This window comes from Thermobia domestica, chromosome 16 (assembly GCF_964235325.1).
Source record: "Thermobia domestica chromosome 16, izTheDome1.hap1.1, whole genome shotgun sequence".
Classification (NCBI taxonomy): domain Eukaryota; kingdom Metazoa; phylum Arthropoda; class Insecta; order Zygentoma; family Lepismatidae; genus Thermobia; species Thermobia domestica.
Genome location: NC_137469.1, coordinates 182274886 through 182295758, shown reverse-complemented (window position 1 = coordinate 182295758; position 20873 = coordinate 182274886). Strand labels below are relative to the sequence as shown.

At 39.2% G+C, this 20873-nt stretch overlaps 1 protein-coding gene across 1 annotated transcript; it reads left to right on the top strand.

Moving 5' to 3' along the window:
• Positions 1-6093: 6093 nt before the first annotated feature.
• On the top strand, positions 6094-11349 carry LOC145672707 (uncharacterized). Its single transcript, XM_081741878.1, has one exon. It carries the CDS (start codon positions 6094-6096, stop codon positions 11347-11349), a length of 5256 nt encoding a protein of 1751 aa, XP_081598004.1.
• The last annotated feature ends 9524 nt before the right edge of the window (positions 11350-20873 follow it).

The window sequence follows — 20873 nt, the reverse complement described above, 5'->3', positions numbered from 1 at the left end:
ACTGATCTTTGTGGGACACGACTGAACCATTTAAAATGAATTTTTGAATATAAGGGTTTTTATCATATCACTTTCATTAAAATTAGCATCGGACGGGCGGTGGAATCAAAATGTATGCAGAAAGTTGAATATGTCACGAGCCTATCAGTTTGGCAAGATGAAAATCGGTGTATAAACTCCTCATTTAAAAATTAAAAAAAAAAAAAAAGTTCCAACGTTTTAGCAAATTCCCGTTTTAAATGGTCATTTTCATATTGTTTATCGCCGCATTGGAAGCCACGTTGTCTGTTTCTGTGATCACATCACGGGAGATCACTTAAAACAGTTGAAAATGAATTTTGCAACATAGTTAGTATTTACCTTGAGCTAAGTTTTCAGCCTGTATCTTTGAATAAAGGACTTATCATAATGGAGATAGGAGGGTTCAAAATTTATGCGAATAATAGAGTATCTCACCACTCTGTCAAGTTTGGAAAATGAAACGTGATATATAAACTTGTCATTACAAATAGTGGACAAGGTGAAAGTTTTCGGCTTTGCACAGAGATGGCGTTAATATCAATAATATTTTGTTTTTATTATGTTGGTACACGTTTTGCAATAACGAAAGTCAAATGTGAACTTGATCTACCGAGTAGTTGTGTTCATACGGCGTTTGAAAGTAGATGTGTTGTGTGTCTTTCGTGCAATTGGATGAACTGGCACACCATACCGTCATAAAATTCTTTGTTGTAGACGGTTTATTACCGAAGGGAATTTATCTAAAGTTCGTGAAGAGATTTGTAAGATTTCTTCATTTTCAGTAGTTAAGAAATGGGCGTCCGAATTTGAACGTGGTGATATTTCTCTTGAAGATGAGCTCCTCCGTGGCTAAGCGGTTAGCGTACGCGCCTTTGGCGCGGAAGTCCCGGGTTCGATTCCCGGCGGGAGCTCATGTGGTTCGGATTCCACGTTAATCAGTAGGTCCACGTCTCATATAGCCTCGCTGCTGAACGGGACGCTAAACTAAAATCAACTCAACTCAACTCATTTCTCTTGAAGATGATCCACGTGAAGTACGTCGCAAAACAGCAACCATAGGTGAAAACATCGAAAAGTGGACAATGTGGTATTGGATGATCAGTGATTAAAGGTGTTTGAAATAGCTGACGCCATAGGCGTATCAGGAGGAGTATAGTATATTTTACATGAAGAATTACACATGAGAAAACTTTGTGCAAGATGGGTGCCGCATTAGTTAAATGCTGAGTGAAAACTAAGTTTTAAGCAATGTTTGGATCATTTGAAGTAAACCCAACTTGGTTTGTGTGGTGATTTTTTATTCTGGATGAAACATGGATCCCTCACTACAAAGCAGCAATCAAAGCAATAAGTAGAAGCCGGTGGCCGTACAAAAAAAAAAAAAAAAAAAAGGGTTCATCATCCGGAAAGTCGATCATTATTTTCTGGGATTCTTCATATTGATTACCTCGCAAAAGATGGCGAATATTACGTGTCTTCTGGATCAACTAGATGAGAAAAAAAAAATACATCGGTTTGAAAAAAGAAAATATCAGGACAATGTGCCTAATGAGAAAAACTGAAGAATTGAAGTACGAATTGTTACATCATGCACTTTATTCACCAGATTTGGCACCTTCTGATTTACACTTATTTCCACATTTAAAGAATTCTGTGGCTGATAAACGTTTTGAGTCCAGTGAAGAAGCAGGGTGTCTATCGGTCATGAAGGTCACGAAATCAGAAAACGGTCATGAAAATCAAGAAAAAGTCACGAAATTTAGCTTTTGGGTCACGATTTTATTTTTTATTTTTATTTTTTTTATCTGTACAAATATAAGTACAGATTGGAAAATTTGTTCTATAAAACGTCAACATTCACCACCAGAAATACCTGTAGACATCTTTAGACGCTACCAAATCGCAAGCAAAGCACGCTTCTATCGCATGCATGAAAATTTCATAATAAAAAAGCCAAGTGTGAAAGCAGTTGTGATCTTAAGAGATGCAGCACCAAAATACATTTTTAAAGAAATAACTGACCTCTCTCCACTCTCTTAAAAGTCGGTCTTGTCCATAGCTTAGGTTTCAAGGAGAAAATTTGCACATAATTTCTAGTTCCTAAGCTCAGCTGTTCACGAGGGGTTTACTCTTTTTTAAGTTACTTTGTACAGGGTATATGTGTCTGCTGTAGAAAGGAGTTCTTCACTTGATATTGTGTCCGGGTATACACTGTTAAGTACTCTGTTCAAAGTCCATAAAAATAACGTATAGGTATTTCTCTAGATCGCACCTCGGTAATTATAAAATGGCGGTCTTTGAGTCGCCAGGTCATACAGAAATTGGACGAAATAATGGAATCACCTACTAATAGTGGTAATTATTTTTCTTAGAGGTACAATGACATTTAGTAGTAACAGAGTTTAACATTCACAAGTCTTGGATGATTGTTAGTGGGATGTTAAAGCATTCTCCTTGCATTATTTCCTTAAATGCTAAAGAAAGTGAGCGAGACAATTTTGTATTTTCCAAAGCACAGCAGACGTCTCGTACATTGAGGTGTTACTATCTAAACAAGACACAATCCACTAAAGAAATATGCTTGGGTTATTAAACTCGCACAAAATCGTATCAAAAGCCCTGACAGATTTTTTTCTTAATGGTAAAGAAATCATCTACATTCTATGGTTCTGGCCGTGTTCTTCAGGTATCCTGCAGTGGGAAACACTAAAAATAATGAATTCTCAACAACTTTCATGCCTTCCTGTTTCTGCCAATCAGTTTGGTTCTCTTACCTCTATTGTGTTTGGTAGGCAGTTTCCCATTACATTGTATATTAAAGAACATCAGATAATTTTAATAATCTTGTACAGTCCGCAACAAATAAACCTGCAAGTTCACGTATGAGCACGTAAGTTCATTGTGAAACTACGCCTAACAGCGTAGGAATTAACATAACGTCTAAGTGGCACGAAACACGCCAGGAGGAACCTCGGCGTCCTCCCCTGCAAACTTATTTTGGAGCAAAAGACTTCGTCATGTTACAATAAACTTACATGCTCATGTTGCAGGTTTTTCGCTGCGGAGTGTACCATCTTCGTACGAATTATTTTATTAAGCCTTTAACGCTATGAGGCATCAACGCTATGCCTCACTGTTTCTATAAATTTGTACCACGTGTCAATTATGGATGCCTCACATGTTTTTTGTTTTCGAAGATTATACACATACAATACGCAGAATCGGTCCAAATAAAATGAGAAAAATCAAAATTACGTTTTGGCCCCAGGGATATAGTTTTTGCTAATACATTGTGGCATTTAAAGGGCTAATTTACTCTCTTCAGGTCTCCCAGTGATATTTTGCATAAAAATAGTTTTTTGTAGTTGCAAGATTGAAAAAAAAAAGTTGCAAAATAGTTGCAAACTGTGTTTTCAAAAAGTGGCAAGAACAACCGAATAGAGATTAAAGCATTTTAAATTCAGCAATATATTGTGCATGATATGTAGACCTGCGAAATCCCCCACAGATTTTACTGTTTCTCACTTGTCTTCTTAAAATATGTAATCAATGCTGACTGTTTACTGGTAATAATCCTGTGTATTTTTTCTGTGGCTGCTTGTTGATTTCTTTCATCTTCTCTAACTTTCGCCACACCTTCAATCATTGCTAGTGCTAACTCAGGGTGGCCACTCACCTGGAAAACCGGGAAAAGTCAGGGAATTTTTTAATTCTGGAAAAGTCAGGGAATTTTGATGAAAAACATGGAATTTTTACTCGGGAGAAAATTTACGTTCTGCTGTATTCCTAGCCATTTAGCCGGTTTATTTATATACAAAATAGCTTTGGTCGCTGGGGGCTTCGCCCCCAGATTTCTCCTTCCTTCCAGGTTTCGTTTATCTAGCTCTGCTGGTTTGGGCTGCGCATACTTTCTTCATATTCTTTTGTCATTTAGTGCTGCCCATGAATTGAGCTGGAGCGAAATCGGGACCATTTTGTAATTAACACACTTGTTTAGTTCGATGGCTGCTTGATTTCCAGAATTCACTCGGGGGTGCGCCCCTGCATCCCGTTTTGGTGGTCACGTGATTAATATAAAGGCTGAACGATAGTTGAGTATTTCTGCCGGAAGAGTTCCGAATGTGTGTCGAATTCTACAAAATGTGTGGAATTTTGGTTAATGCGTGTATTTCTATGTGGAATCAAAAACTGTTTGGATTCCACATGCATTTGTACTCAGTGGCGGCAGTACTTTTTGCGCCACACTATTAATTGGCCATGCTTTTTTACAGATATTTGACCTTTTGACCACCAATTTGAAGTAATGGCATTCCCCTCCCCCTAGTTTTTACACCCAATTCCGCTACTGCATGTACTATTGTTCTAAAAAAAAAAAAAAATCAGCTTCAAACAAATTTTTCTGATTTCTTAAAAGCACATTTTAATAGTGCTCATTTACTTCAGTTCCGTTGTTTTGTTACACAATATTTCCCATCTATGTCGACCTGTTCCCCAGTTGCATAACCACCGCACGCCACTGCTGGCACGACAAAACCTTTGGGACCCGGGCCTACCTAAAGTTGTTAATGCCGGCTTTCTAGACCGAAGTCCGCTACTTCTTAATACAGACAGCTCCATAATTGTCCTCTCCATTCATTTGTGACGTCAAAGAACGATAGCATAACCTTGTACTGCAATATGACAGTGGTTGCTAACAAGGTATATAAAATAACAGGTAGCCCCAGTTCGCGATTAACGTTCTGATTGGCTCCCTGTCGGTGACGTCATGTGGAGGTATCGGTGAAGATTTTTTCGCTTGCCTGCTTGTTACACTTCGCGCTTTATTCGTAAAACTGGATTCAAAACAATTATGATATTCCTTGTCTTTCCAAATACAAATAATGAGTTATTTCTACTCACAGATGAGACAATATAATGTAATAAATATATAAATACCGTCAATAATGGTTAATTATGTATACAAATAAAAATGAATATAATGTTTACTCGCTAATTCATTCCACAGCTTTGGATAGATTTTTATAATTTTTAGTACCGTACATGAGTTGACCTGGCCCTTATTACGTTGATTAAAGGGCAAATCCTAAAGGGTAGAAGGGGTTCAAAATTTGTACCTAAAATACAGTATCTCACGAACCTATCAAGTTAGAAAGATGAAACTCGGTATATAAACTCCTCATTAAGATTAAAGAAAAACATGTTCCGTTGTTTTTGAAAATTTTCATTTTAAGGAGAAGAGGGGGCATTTTCTGTTCATTGTAACAATGTTTGATTGCTAACTTCTCGTCGACCAACTTTAACGATTTTTGGTACTTTAATGCAGCCAGGCCTAACTTAGGATCTTATCATTTTTTCGCTCGGGGTGAGAGGAGATAGGAAGGAGGTGACAATTAATCAAAAGCAGTCGAAATTGGTGTCCAGTCCATAATTTTCAGGGTCACTGAAATGAATATTGATCATTCCGATACCGTTTAAAACCAAATTCATCCACTTTGGGCGTGGGGAAGGGGTGGCATTATGGATTTTTGTCGTTGCACTTTCATTGGAACGTGAATTCTAAGGGTGGAAGGAGTTCAAATACTTTCCATAAACCAATCCCCTCAATAAGAACATTTCAGGTAGTAAAATACATAAAGCAAACATTATTCAAAATTTCAGAGATTCCGGGTATGCAATAACAAATTAGGTTAGGTTGTGTTAGGATAGGTTATGTTAGAAATCAATCTACCCTAACCTAATATAACCGAATCTAACCTAACCCATTGTATTTAGTGTTTATTAACCAAATTGTAAGAAATTGTGACTGCAAAATATTTCCTTTACATTACTAATGTTTGTTTATTACTCAATATAACACATTTTACATTATGTTGGATTTGTTATGGCAACATTTGTGCCGAGTTTTGTTCTTCTTTTGTTTTTCTTTTGTTCTTCGCTCGCTCGTTTTGTATCAGCTGTAGTGCAAGTGCTAATGTTAGAATAAAAATAGTATTTTTTGCCTTCTATAATATAATATTAACGTTTTATTGTAACATCTGGCGACCGTGACAGGACTGAAAAACAACTTAAATAATGGAGAAGGCAAAAAGAGTGAGAACAGTGGCGAGAGCTGTATTTACAAAAATCGCAAAAAATGTGGAGCAGTGCTGTAATGCCGCGAATGTGAACATTGACGAACTTAAAGTGAACTTCGAATTATTGGAGGATAAATACAGGGTAGTTGATGAAGCACACAATGAATACATTGAACTGTTATTAAAAGAAGAATTCCAAGAAGATGATTTGATTCAGGAAACAGAAGCACAAGATAAGTATGTTCTGACATTTTATAGTCTTCGTACGAAAGTTCAAGAGTTGATCGATAAGCATGCATCAAATTCAACTCGTGATACAGACAGTGTTTCGACAGAAGGTAAGAAACGGGGTATTAAGTTACCGGTAATTGAATTGAAGAAGTTTGATGGTGACTTAAAGAATTGGTTACCGTTTTGGAGTCAGTTCAATCGAATCGATGCGGACACGAATATCGCAAACAGTGACAAATTTCAATATTTAGTTCAGGCTACTCTACCCGGTTCAAGAGCACGCCAATTTGTTGAAAGTTTCCCGTTATGTGAAGAAAACTATCCGAAAGTGATTGAAGGTTTGAAGTCACGTTTCGGTCGTGAAGATACATTGGTAGAAGTGTATGTGAGGGAACTTTTAAAACTGGTGTTAAGCAATTTGAACAGTAATAAGCAATTAGAACTCAGTGCCTTGTACGACAAAATTGAGTCACAATTACGAGCATTAAGTACATTAGGAGTGACGACAGACAAATGCGCAGCAATGCTGTACCCACTAGTGGAATCGTGTTTACCTGAGGAACTTTTGCGAGCATGGCAAAGAGGAACTACGAACTATGGAGAATCTACAGTGGAAAATAGACTGGAAAATTTAATGTTGTTTGTGAGAAAAGAAGTTGAAAGTGAAGAGCGAATAGCACTTGCAGTTGCGGGCTTTGATTTGAAAGATACTTCCAGTGCGATAAAGAAAAGGAAGGATCGAAGTAGTCCCACAGAAACTGTTCCAACAGCGGCAGAGTTAGTTAATTGTAAAGGTGACCCAGAGAAATGTATTTTTTGTAGTGATTTTCATGTTAGCGAAGAGTGTTCGAAGGCACGTAACTGGTCTTTCGAGGAAAAAACAAAGGTGTTAAAAGCAAAAGGTTGTTGTTTCAAATGTCTAAAACCGGGGCATGTTAGCAGTAGATGTAGAGTAAAATTAAAATGCGCCAAGTGCAAGGGACAACATTCATACATTATGTGCAAGGGACCAAAAGGTAACAAGGAAAATGACGGTACAGTGAAACAAAGTGTAACGAAACCGGTTATTGAAAATACATTAACTAATAACGTGTATGCCGAAACGTTTTTGCAAACATTAGTTGTAAAAGTAAGGGGTCAAGAGACAGAAAGGGAGGTAAGAGCAATTATAGATACAGGTTCCCAACGATCGTACATTCGAACAGCTACCGCATTGGAAATGGGATACGAAAGTGTTAAAAAAGAAAGTGTTATGCATGCACTCTTTGGAGGTATTTGTTCTGCACCTTATGAACATAGTTGTTATCAAGTTAGGTTGTATAGTCTGAAAGGAGATTATGCATGCAATTTTGAAGCGCTGAACCAAGATACAATATGTAGCAATGTGACGTCAGTGGTTGAAGGTCCTTGGATACAGGAGTTAAAAAATTTTGGTGTAGAAATTTACGACAGGAACCCTGGCGCGATAGAAATTTTAATTGGTTCTGACATTGCAGGAAAACTTTTTACTGGGAAAAGAATTGTGTTGAAGTCCGGATTGGTAGCTATGGAAACATTGCTTGGTTGGGTTTTAATGGGCAAAGTTAAAGTACGTGGTGATGTTAAATTCTCGTCTATGGCAACGATGTCCATGTTTTGTAAAGAAGCATCTATAGCGGATTTATGGCGGTTAGATGTTCTTGGTATCACAGATCCTGCGGAAAAGAAGACAAAATTGGAAGCTCAGCAAGCAGTAATGGATTACTTTAATAAGACCGTAGCTATTAATGAGGAGAAGAGGTACGAAGTAATGTTACCTTGGATAGAAGGACATCCTACACTTCCTAGTAATATTGAGATGTGCAAAAGAAGATTGAATACACTTATTGCTAAGTTGAAGGAAAACCGTTACGAAGACTATCAACAAGTGTTGAATGAATGGATATATGATGGCGTAATAGAAGAAGTTCCACCAGAAGAAAAGGATAGAGAAGGGCATTATTTACCTCATCGCCATGTAGTCAAGGAAAGCAGTACGACGAAAATACGTCCCGTCTTCGATGCATCAGCCAGGGAGAAAAATTATCCTTCATTGAATCAGTGTTTAGAGAAGGGCATTAATTTGATCGAAATGATACCCTCAATTTTGATAAAATTCAGGTTAAATAGAATCGGAGTTGTATCCGATATCAAGAGAGCATTTTTACAAATTAGTGTTTGTAAAAGAGACCGTGACTTTTTGAGATTTTTGTGGGTTGACCAGGAGGGAAACGAAAAGATATTTCGTCACAAGCGTGTAGTTTTTGGTGTGAACTGCAGTCCATTTTTGTTGTGTGCAGTGATAGAACATCATCTTAAGTTAGAAATGGAAAAACAAAGAGAAGGAAAAAGCCAATATTCCAGAGAAGTCATCGCTCAGCTTTCGAAGTGTTTTTATGTGGACAATTGCGTTACCAGCGTAAGGAATGAAGAGGAGCTTCATCACTTCATTAATGAAAGTACTCAAGTAATGGCGAAAGCTGGATTTGAGCTGAGAGGATGGGAGCACACTTCTTTTGGAGAGATGGAGCAAGACAACGGAGTACCAGTCTTAGGTCTACAGTGGGAAACGAAATCTGACACTTTGGCAATAAGACCAGAATGCTGCGACGGGTTGATACCAGAAGTTCTTACTAAGAGGGTTATTTTGTCGTTTGCAAATAGGATATTTGACCCCATAGGGATTACTTCTCCAGTGACGTTGTATCCAAAGATCCTTTTGCAAGAAATTTGGCGATTGGAATTAAGTTGGGACGAAGAAGTACCAGGGGCAGTAAGGAAGAAATTTTTACAGTGGGTAGGTGAATTGCCTTTGTTGAAAGAACTTTCATTTCCTAGATGTATCCAAGGAGATTCAGAAAATTGTAGTCTACATGTGTTCTGTGATGCAAGTGAAAGAGCCTATGCTACGGCAGTTTTTCTTAGAACTGTTACAAGAGAAAACATTAATGTGCAGTTAGTACAAGCCAAGACAAGAGTTGCTCCTATAAAGAAATCAACCATAGCAAGATTAGAATTATTGGCAGCTACTATTGGTGGGAGACTAGCTACTTCTGTGATTGAGGCCTTGAATCTTGAAGGTATACAGATTTATTATTGGACAGATTCTACAACAGTTCTTGCATGGATTAAACGAGATGAGCAATGGAATACTTTTGTTTGGAATCGAGTGCAAGAAATCCGAAAATTAAGTGAAAAGGAAACTTGGCATTACGTACCAGGAACCATGAATCCGGCGGATTTACCATCGAGAGGATGTACTTCAGAACAACTGCTTGAGTCAAAATGGTGGGAAGGTCCTTCGTGGCTGCGACGACCCAAGGAGGAATGGCCAGAACAGAAGTATGAGTACAAAGAAGAAATCATTACGCAGGAAAAGAAAAAGACGGTCTCATCAGTTATGCTTAATGTTGGAAAGGAGGACAGTGACTGGTATTATCGGTATCCTTCCAAATACGAAAAATTAGTTCGCATAATAGGTTGGATGAAAAGATTTATTCATAATTGTCGTTCTAAGCAAAGAAGAAGCAACGAGTTGTCTGTTGAAGAATTGTTGTCAGCAGAGAAGACAGTTATTAGACTTGTTCAAACAGATTCCTTTGAGGGTGTTGGCGACAAGAATTTGAAATCTTTGTGTCCGTTCGAAGACAATGACAAACTCATCAGAATAAAAACCAAAATTACAGAACTTTCAGATGTTGAAACCTTCCGTTATCCAGTTGTGTTGCCAAGCACACATCCAGTAGTAAAAATGTTAGTGTACGATAAACATGTGGAAGCTTGTCACGTTGGTGTTCAAGGTTTGTTGAGTCTTCTTAGGGAACAGTTTTGGATACTCAAAGGAAGAAAAACTATTCGATCTATAATAAAGCAATGTGTCATATGTAAACGATATACTGCCAAGAAGTTGGAACCAATCCCTGCAGCTCTACCCGAAGATAGAATCAGAGATGCAGCAGTGTTTGAAGTAACGGGAGTGGACTTTACCGGACCAGTTAGACTACGAGATGGAGGAAAAGCTTGGATTTGTATATTTACCTGTGCAGTATATAGAGCAGTGCATTTGGAGCTTGTTTCCGGATTATCAACGAGTGACTTTCTTCAAGCCCTTAGAAGATTTATAGCGCGTCGAGGCCGTCCTTCGGTCATTTACAGTGACAATGGCACGAATTTTGTTGGCACAGAAAATTTATTGGGCAGACTGGATTGGAAATGTATAACGTCTTTTGCAGGTGTGAAACGCATCAAGTGGAAATTCAATCCACCCAGTGCTGCTTGGTGGGGTGGATGGTGGGAGCGTTTAATTCGATTAATGAAAGGACTGTTAAGGAGAATACTTGGGAAGGCTTCTCTAAATTATGAAGAATTCATTACAGTGTTGTGTGACTGTGAAGCTGTCATGAATGGTCGGCCGTTAACTTATGTTTCTGATGATAGTTCGGATTTATTAGCTTTAACTCCAGCTATGTTTCTGCAGCAAGTTAGAGAAGTAGGAGTACCGGATCTCGACAACTTGGAATCCGTTAACCTACAAAAACGGTTGAGATATTGTCATAAACTCAGGGAACAGTTACGCAGTAGATTTCGCAGTGAATATTTGGGACAGTTGGTGCAGCATTGGAAATCTAGAAGAGACCATAGTGAAATCAAAATAGGGGATGTTGTACTTGTAGAAAACGAGAACTTGAAACGTTTAGAATGGCCTTTAGCAAGAGTTGTTGAAATATTACCTGGACGTGACGGTGAAGTACGACTTGTGCGGTTGAAGACACGTACCGGATTGATGATGAGACCAGTGCAACGAGTTTTTCCCCTGGAAGTTCATTCAAATGAGATACCACAGGTGTTGAAAGAACCAGCAGTGTATCGTAGTGATGAACAAATGGACGGAGTGAGTGATAAAAACACAGAGACAGAAACAAAACTTCAAACTGTTACAACTCGAACTGGTAGAAAAGTGAAACCTCCTACCAGATTAGATCCTTTGTGTATACTTAAAAAATAAATAATGTTTGTTGTGGTTGAGTTACTAGTTCCCTCAACGTAACTCAAGGTGGGAGGATGTTGGATTTGTTATGGCAACATTTGTGCCGAGTTTTGTTCTTCTTTTGTTTTTCTTTTGTTCTTCGCTCGCTCGTTTTGTATCAGCTGTAGTGCAAGTGCTAATGTTAGAATAAAAATAGTATTTTTTGCCTTCTATAATATAATATTAACGTTTTATTGTAACACATTATGTATTACAGGTTATAAGTTGCACAGATATCTATAGAGTGGTATACATACATAAAAGAACCATCTTCACAGGGGAAAATTTGCAGTTATTTGTCCTACACTTTGCCCTTCGATTTATCGGAATTTAGTTTTTGTGGCTTAGCCCCCTCTCTCGGCCAGCCCTTCAGTTACAAGAATATGGTAAGGGTGCACTTTGATCAAAACAAATGATTTTGTCACACGATGTGGTATTCGAGAAGAAATAAAATCAATGTGATTTGTACGTAACAGGTATGGTTCGGTTAAACAAGATTAGATTAGGTAAAGTTAGGTTAGGTTCGGTTCGTAATAGGTTCCTACAAATGTTCTGCTCAAAGTGCACTTTGAGCACTTTGCTAGAATAATGTTTCAGATACTTAACAAAACTTACGAATATCATTTAAACTAAAGAATATATGAGACAATACATTTATATTCTCGTTGGTACCCCCTTCCACTTCGCTTTACGTACATAAACTCCTTAAGCTTCAGGTCATCAGAAACAAATGTCATAAAAGTAAAATTAATTATTGTTGTTATACACCTGTTTTTCAACTTGACTCATGCCAGTTTGGTATCAATAATGAAGGAACAGCGTCAGATCTTAAATACTACTTTTGCAGGAAACTTAGAAGCTCGTTTTTTCAAACTCTTTGATAATCCTCTGGTGAAAAGTGAGAAGAACATATTCGTGCGTTATCCACATTAAAAGTGTTCTTTCGCTTACAGCGGGAAATCAATCTTCTTCGAAGTTCATCATTTTTAGGGAATTTAGCAATACAAATGAATGGAACTTATTTCATTTGTATTGCTTCCTATGTTATTAGAATGAGCTACTGTACAAGTAAGATAACTTTTCCCCATCTTGAAACAGTAGTGTTATTGTTTATACCGCGATACCTCCACGTGACGTCACCGACCGCAAAGTATCCTGGGAAAATGAGAGCAGAAAAGCTATCCCGAGAGTCCCTAATAAGCACACCTGGTGAAGGTATTGTATATTTGTTGTTAAATCCGGAGAAATATTTGATTGCAAATTAACGAATAATAAGTAGATAATGAGTAGAACAGTTTCTTGATTTGAATTTTGCAATTTTAAACCGATTTTATGTAAATTCTGTAATGGTGTTTTTCCAAGAAAATAAATTTAAGAATTATTGACTACTTATTTTTTAAACATATGTTTGTTTAAAAAAGAAATCAAAATTTCAGTCAAGGGAGTTGAGGATTGTCGCAGGGTGCGGGCTCCATCTCCATTGGCCATTTCCTAGCTATGGGCCTGGATCAAAATACCATGTTTTCGAGTAATTCTTTTTCTTAACACATGGACTTCTTTGCCGTATAATAGGGTGACCAAATCTTCAACTAGAAAAAACGGGACAACTTTTTACGTTTGAATAGGTTACTCCCCTAAATATATATTTTTGCCTCTCCGTTCTCTCTCTCTCTCTTTCTTTCTTTCTCTCTCTCTCTCTCTCTCTCTCTCTGTATCTCTCACAAAAAGGGCAAATTTACACTTTTTTATTTTAAAATCTATTGAAAAGGTTGTAGAATTAATTAAATAACAAGTAACTATCAGCAAGTAACAAAAAATGAAATTTTGAAAACATTATTAAAATATATATAAAACATTCATCAATATATGTCAATCAACAAAATCTCAGTCGCAGAATTTATAACAAACTACTCTGAGCATCGGATCCCTTTATTTGCTTTTTCTTACTTTTAAACATTATTTCACTTACAGCTAGTTTTCTTTTTTACTTTCACTTTTATAGTTCTATACTTTTGTTCCCCTTGCGTAAATGACAGTATGTTACATCTTAGTTAAATCACGGAAACACTGTACTGTACTGGTGACAGCGCCTCAATCTTCCATCGCCCGAAACAGAGAGTAAAAACAATTTGTTTTTCATAAGACTTTCAGCCCCTTGCACTGTCGTCTGCGGAGTGGGTGTCTTGGAGGGAAAACAGTGCAGCTACCACATCCAATATCGCAAACGTCGTAATGACGTTGTTCAGTAATTAGACTTATTCCAATATAATCACATAGCTCAGAAAATAATATTAGTATTTTCTAAGCTATGTGATTAGAAAATAATAATATAAATTAAGGGATTTTAGATTGGAAAGCTTTCTTGTATTTAATGTACGTAAATACGGGACATTTTGGCGTCCCGAGAAAATTTTTCGGGACACCGGGAATGGTAGTGAAAAAACGGGACAATCCCGTTTTTACGGGACGGTTGGTCACCCTACGTATAATGGTTTACGGGTTTGCAGGGCCGGCGACAGGGGAGGGGGAATAGGGGACAAATGCCCGGGGGCCTGGAATCACAAAAGAATAATTAAAAGCAATAATTTTACTGGAATTTAGGGGTTCGTGTCCCTGAGTTGCCCAAGGTTCCTATATATACCAATTTTAGATATCTCTAGAAATTTTTCTGGAAAACCGGGAAAATTTCTGGAAAAGTCAGGGAATTTTGAAATTCCAAATGAGTGACCACCCTGTAACTGTACTTCTGCCATGTTCTCCTTCTCTAACGCTGTTGTTAGCCTCCGAGGGAAGCTGGTCAGATGTTTTCCGTTTGAACAGCTTAACTTCCATTGATTCCGCTAATTTCTTTTCCAAGTCAGTTATTGCTGCTTTGTACTCAAACTTCCATGATGATTCTTTTTTTCCTGCTTTGAATCGCTCGTGCTCCTGTGGTTTTTGTTGTTGTTGTTTCCTCATCCTTCCTTGGTAATTTAGGTAACTGCGATGAGCCATCTGAGTCATTCTGATGAGTTCTTAACTTTTAGGAAACGCTGCTGGGTTGCTTCCATACTTCTTCATTTCGTCCTACATAAGTCTTGCATTTAACATTCTCTCTGACATGCTGCTTCGTTCTTCAGACAGGATTCTCCTCGAAAAGAATACCCACGTTCAACGTCAGAACTTCCAGGGACAGTGTCAAGACGGACTTCATTATGCTCATGACAGAAAAATACTTTGGTGAGCCACTGGCGTTTATCAGTGAGAAAATCTTATTCCAGCAGTGGTCGATTCTCTCATTCTGTTCATACTGTACGGTTTCTAATTTCAACAGGTTCCACTCTTCCAAAAGAACATCAACTGGAACTCTACATGGGATAGATGAACGAGCAATATCTGTAATGTCACTGTCACTTTCTGATATTCCGTAAGTTGCACACAACGACACTGTTTCAGGGTGTTCTTTTCGAAGATTTTGCATTTTTCGATCATATGGATCCCAACTGCTTTGTAATGCTTCTGTACATTTGAAACAAACTCCGCTGACTGTTTACTAGGAAGCGTGCTGACCACTGAGGAAACTTTCTAGCAAACTTTACTTCCTTCCATGGCAAAAGATTTTCAGCACTAAAGACTTCGTCCTTTAATGTGTCGAAGCGTTCTTGAGATTCTGGCTTGGAAACTCTTATCATCTTCAGAAGAACAGTATGAAGCTCGTTGTACAGCATGCGTACAAGAGGTTCTTCTTTATGGAACACAGTTAAAAATGGTGTGAACAAAGATGCACTTTCACATACAAAGGCCACTTCTGCATACAATGGCTCCTTTCTTCAGCATCTTCGAAATAGACACGTACTTTGAGGTGCTCATCAGGCTGCTTTGCGTTTTCGGAATAAACTGCAGGAAATAATATTCAATGGCTGAAAACTTCCGTAAAACGTTCCACAGGGCAATACTTCAACCAGTGGCGTGAAGGGACATGCTTGATGAAACGATGCCTTGGTGTTCCTGTCTTTTCCTTAATTCTTTCAAAATCTTCCCACCGCGATGGCCATCCATGAAAAAAAAAATGTAAATCATGATGACAAGATTACAGACATTATCACCAAATATCAGCAAACCTTTTCTGAACTCATTATGAATGGTGTAAATATTGCAACTACCAATATCCAGTAATGGAAAACCACGCAAATTTTGCACAAACTCAGATGTGATTCTGAACATTTTCTTGTTGACATTTGGTCCATCACTTCCCAACATAAGATTATTGGGTGATAAATTGTGTAAATCCAGCATTTCACAAATGTACTTATGAATGTTCTCACTTTTGTGTTCAATGAAAAATGGGCGCAAGTGGCGTATCATAACCTGTTGCAAAGTAGAGCTCCAATAACGAATTGCAAACTGTAGTTTTTACGATTTTGAAAATTTGTCGTTTTATCATAGAGAAGTATAAACGGAATGTTCTTTAAATCTTCACAAAGCTGTTTGTGAAAAAAATGGCCCTAAAGCATCAGTCAATACATACAATTTAGAATGACTCAGACAAAAGTTTCTGGGAAAACTATTTGGATCTGAAAGCATGGATCGTACAACGTCGGCTATATTACCGCACGATGCCGCAGATAAGTCTTAAGTAACAACATGTAAAGCCTAAACAATTTCTGCTCTGGTAGCTGCATAACGCTCTGAGCTTAACTGTAGCTTGACCGGTGTCATTGCTTCAGTGAAAGGTGGCTGGCTTGGAGACGGCAACGACATTGGACTTACCGAACTAGTAGTATTAGTTAAATCAGTATTCACGGAACTGCCACTTCCTAAGCATATGCAGATTTTCAACTGTAGCTCACTCAGTTTCTCCTTCGCATTAGTACCATGTTTTGGTGTTGACACAGCTTGAAACCCTTTACTTCCAATGTTTATTGTTACACTACAAACGCGACAGAATACTTCCACTTTACTCTTCTTTGATAACCAAGATAATAGTTTCTGTCCCGAAGCATCAATTCGCTTAAACCAATCATCCAAAACGCGATACCTCGGCTTGGACAATCTGCAATGCTCAAATTACAATCTTTGCACACGGACACACACACACACACAAAATGACCTGCAGAGAAACACAACATGGCTCCATTACTGGTTGTTCCAGCTAGAAGATTCACACCCTGAAGTGAATGGCCTTTCTGTAAGGCTTGGCATATTATACAGAGTAACAAATAAAGCAATTCACTTAGAAAAAGCAAATTCGTAGATTCAACAAGTCGGAAGCAGGCTTTTCCACAGAGCGGATTCACTCCCTTCCAAAACACCAGAGGAGGGAATGTACACGATGGAGGGAAATTCACATGAGGTTTGTTCAAGAACAACTTGTGTTCTCAACATGCTTTACAAACAGTTTTACTGGGCTTTTTCTCCACCTTGCCGCGGCGGGGCGGGGGAGGGGGGCTTGCGTACTCTAATGATCCCAAGAGCTATGCCGGAGATAGCTTCGCTATCAGAGGCTTCCTATGCCGGACAGGTCTTTAGGGGAAGGAGCCAGACGAAGATAGATATTATGGTAGTTGGCAGCATCTCTACCATTACCACACTGAGGCTGAAGATGGTTGACATCGGCAAGGATCAGATGTGGACAAAAACAGGCAGAGACAGGATATCCTCTATGGCTGTTTCGCTGCGAGGTGGAAGAACTTGGGACACCACCACCTTTCTCAGTCCATAGAAAACAACATGGAAAGAGAAATAAGAGAATGTAATATTAGGGAATACGACACTGCTGTTTCACAGAGGGTCGTCCCCGGCAGTGGAGGGAAACAAAGCAGGGCCTCCTCGGTCGTCATCAAACGAAACCTCTGTAGGATAGGCTGTTACAATGTGAAAAACTGGAAAACCTGAAGAAAGAAATGGAACGCATGAAGCTAGATATATTGGGAATCAGCGAAGTTAGGTGGCCTGATGGAAGAGACATGTGGAGCGGGGACTTCAGAATGATTTATTCAGGAGCTGTAAACGGTATAGATGGAGTCGGTTTTGTCTTGAATAAGAAGATAGGACAGAAAGTTATAGACAGCTGGGGATACAATGAAAGGATAGTAATGTTGAAGATAGCAACCGAATCGAGGAATATGACGATAATCCAAGTTATATGCCTACATCAAGCTACACAGATGAGGAAGTAGAAGAAACTTATGAGCAAATAGAAGTAGTATTGATGAAAGTTCAAGACCAGGACAATTTAATCATCATGGGTGACTGGAACGCAGTAATCGGCGAAGGCAAAGAAGAGAATGTAACTGGAAATTTTCGCCTAGGAGAAAGGAATGCGAGAGGTACATGATTAATTGAGTTCTGCAAAAGCCACAATCTGACTGTAACGAATACTCTCTTCGAACAACCACTAAGAATCTGATACACATGGACAAGACCAGTATACAAAGAAATATACCAAATAGACTATATACTAGTCCGACAAGCATTTAGAAATCAAGTGAAGAACAGTAAGAGTTACCCAGGAGCAGACGTTGACTCAGACCATAATTTAGTTTTGATGAAGAGCGAATTCCAACTAAAGAGGAAAAGAGTGGTAGCACCAAACACAAGATGGAACGCAATCAAGCTAAGAAGAAATGAAAACATGAAAAGGGAATTTGCAACGACAGACAAAGAGACGTCTAAGGTAGCTTTAGCAGGGGATGACATCGACTCAAAATGGGAAGCCATGAAAGCAGCGATTACAAAAGCTGCCGACGAGTACATACGAAGAGAAACGAGAACCCAATATAAACCCTGGATAACAGAGAAATATTGGAAGTGATGGAGAAAAGAAGACAGTTCAAGATAATAAACAAAGGAAGAGGAATACAGAAGGTGCAGAAATCACATCAGCAGAGAAGTAAAGAAGGTCAGAGAAAACTAGATAAACAATTTATGCAAAGAAACTGAGGAAAATGTAGTCAAAGGCCATACAGAAACGGCATATAGAAAGGTTAGAAAACAGTTCGGTGAGAAAAAGAAACGTACAGACATTATCGTAGACAAGGACGAGACAACACTAATAGAAGAGGAGCAAATAACAAAAAAGATGGAAGGAATACATTGAAGAACTCTACAAAGGAGACAGAGAACGAAGAAGAGATAGAGAAGGAAGAAGTCGATGAAAATGAATTAGGACCATCAATTTTACAATGCGAATTTGATAATGCTTTGGAGAAAATGCAACATGGTAAAGCCCCAGGAATAGATCAAATACCAATGGAAGTGATTAAGAATCTCGGAATAGCAACAAAGAAGAAACTATTTAATCTTATTAATGAAATGTACATCTCGGGAAAAATACTAAGAGACTTTGAGAAAAGCATATTGGTGCCCATTCCGAAGAGAAAAGGCGCACGGAAATGCGAAGAACATAGAGTGTTGAGTTTTCTTTCCCATGCATCAAAAATGCAGTGCAAAATTATCGCACAACGAATAGAACGAAAAATCTAATGTGTAACAGAATGAGAATTTTCCTTTATCCTTTCAAATGCACTGGTAATAGGCTTTCCAGAATGCCAATGATATTTCTCACAAAAATCTGCATCACGTGCAACCAGCTCAAATATAGTGGGATCTGTGTGTTGTAAACTAACTAAGTAATCTGACTTCAAAAAATCTTCACCGAACTCAAGGTAAAGGGGGCTGTTACTAGGCAAAAGAGCGTCGTTCCCTTTTATGTCTCGTTGTATTCAAACTCATCAATGTGTTGCCACTCTTCATAGATACAGATGGTGATCAGAAAAATGGAAACACCTGAACGAAATTGCAACTTACCAGATTAATATGGTGTCGGACCACCTTTCGCCTTCAGAGCAGCCTTGATGCGACGTGAGATGGAGGCATAGAGGTCGTGAATGGTAGCAAGTGGAATTTTACACTATTCCTCGTGCAGGGCATCGGCCAGTTCTGTGAGAGAGGATGGAGGTGGAAATCGTCGCCGCAGTCGTGTTTCCAAGACGGACCACAGATGTTCAATTATGTTGAGATCTGGGGATTGGGCGGGCCAGGGGAGGTGTTGAACTTTATCCCGATGTTCCTCAAACCACGCTGCAACAACGCCAGCTGTGTGAATGGGTGCATTATCATCCTGGAAGATGGCGTCATTGTCCGGGAACAACATCCAAACCATAGGATGCAAGTGGTCTCCTAAAATTGCGACATAATCGTTGGCAGTCATTCGTCCGCTAAGTGTGACCACAGGACCCAATGAAAACCATGATATGGCGGCCCACAGCATCACCGAGCCGCCGCCATGTTTCACAGTTGGGCGGAGACACTGCAGATGATAAGTTTCTTTGGGCGTTCTCCACACATAAACACGGCCCGTGGTTGGGAATAGGGTGAAGGATGACTCATCCGACCATATCACACGTTTCCAATCCTCAACGGTCCAAGTTGCATGGTCGCGGCGCCATTTGCGGCGTGCGAAAGCGTTATGGTTCCTGATGAGCGGTTTGGCCCGTGCAACACGACCCCGTAAGTTCATGTCATGTAATTCACGGCGGACTGTGATTATCGAAACGGTGGGAGAGGTGCTGATTGATTTCCTCCGTCACTTGCTCCGCAGTGGCACGACGGTTCTGCGTGACAATGCGCTTTAATACCCGGCGTGACCTGTCACTCATGATTTTCTTCCGCCCACTGTTCCGCTTCCCCGATGTGGTTTTCCCGTGTGTTGTGTGGGCCGTCATCACCTTCGACACTGTCCCACGCGACACACCTAACACAGTAGCCACTGCCGTCACACTCACTCCACATAACCGCGCACCAACAATTTGCCCTCTGAAAATCTGAGGTCTCCCATTTTACACTACCTCCGTCTGCAGCAGCCACTGGACACTGCTGTTCCACTGCGCCTGACACCACTGCCATCTCATACATCTGACGTGTTGCCAACTACAGGTGTTTCCATTTTTCTGATCATTAGCTGTACATCTTCAGCAACAATTGCAGTTTCATCTGCTTCCACTTTTTTGTCTTCCAGATTTCTTTGCGATACTTGCTCTGTACCAACACTGTTCACATCCGAAGCAATTTTGTTTGTACTGTTGCATATAAATATTTGGATACCTTTGATTGCCAGAGAGAGAGGATCGATCTCAAGACCAGCTGCCTGGGACACCTGCGGTTAATACCCTTGCCGAGGTCATCGTCTACCCAGAGGACACTGTGGAGAGTCTCATCGTCAGGAAGACATTATTCTTCATAAAAATTGTAGTGTCAAGCATCAGTTGATGCATGAATGTAAAATTCCTTTAGAGCGTCAGTATAGTTTCTTGTACTTTCTCCTCACTTTTCTGTTTACTTTCCGTCTTGATTTCTTGCTATTTATTTCTGCTAAGTGAAATAGTCCTGTATGTACGTACTTCATGTCATCAGGTTCAATACTTTTGGTTTTCTGCGACATCGTTACAGCGCCGAGGACAGCGTCCTGCCAGTCGATGACCAACTTGGAAGCAGTCATCGTTAGTGCACTTGCACTAAGTCCA

Excerpts from the sequence above, each read along its gene's own strand:
- LOC145672707 (XM_081741878.1), top strand. The coding sequence starts at position 6,094 with ATGGAGAAGGCAAAAAGAGTGAGAACAGTGGCGAGAGCTGTATTTACA.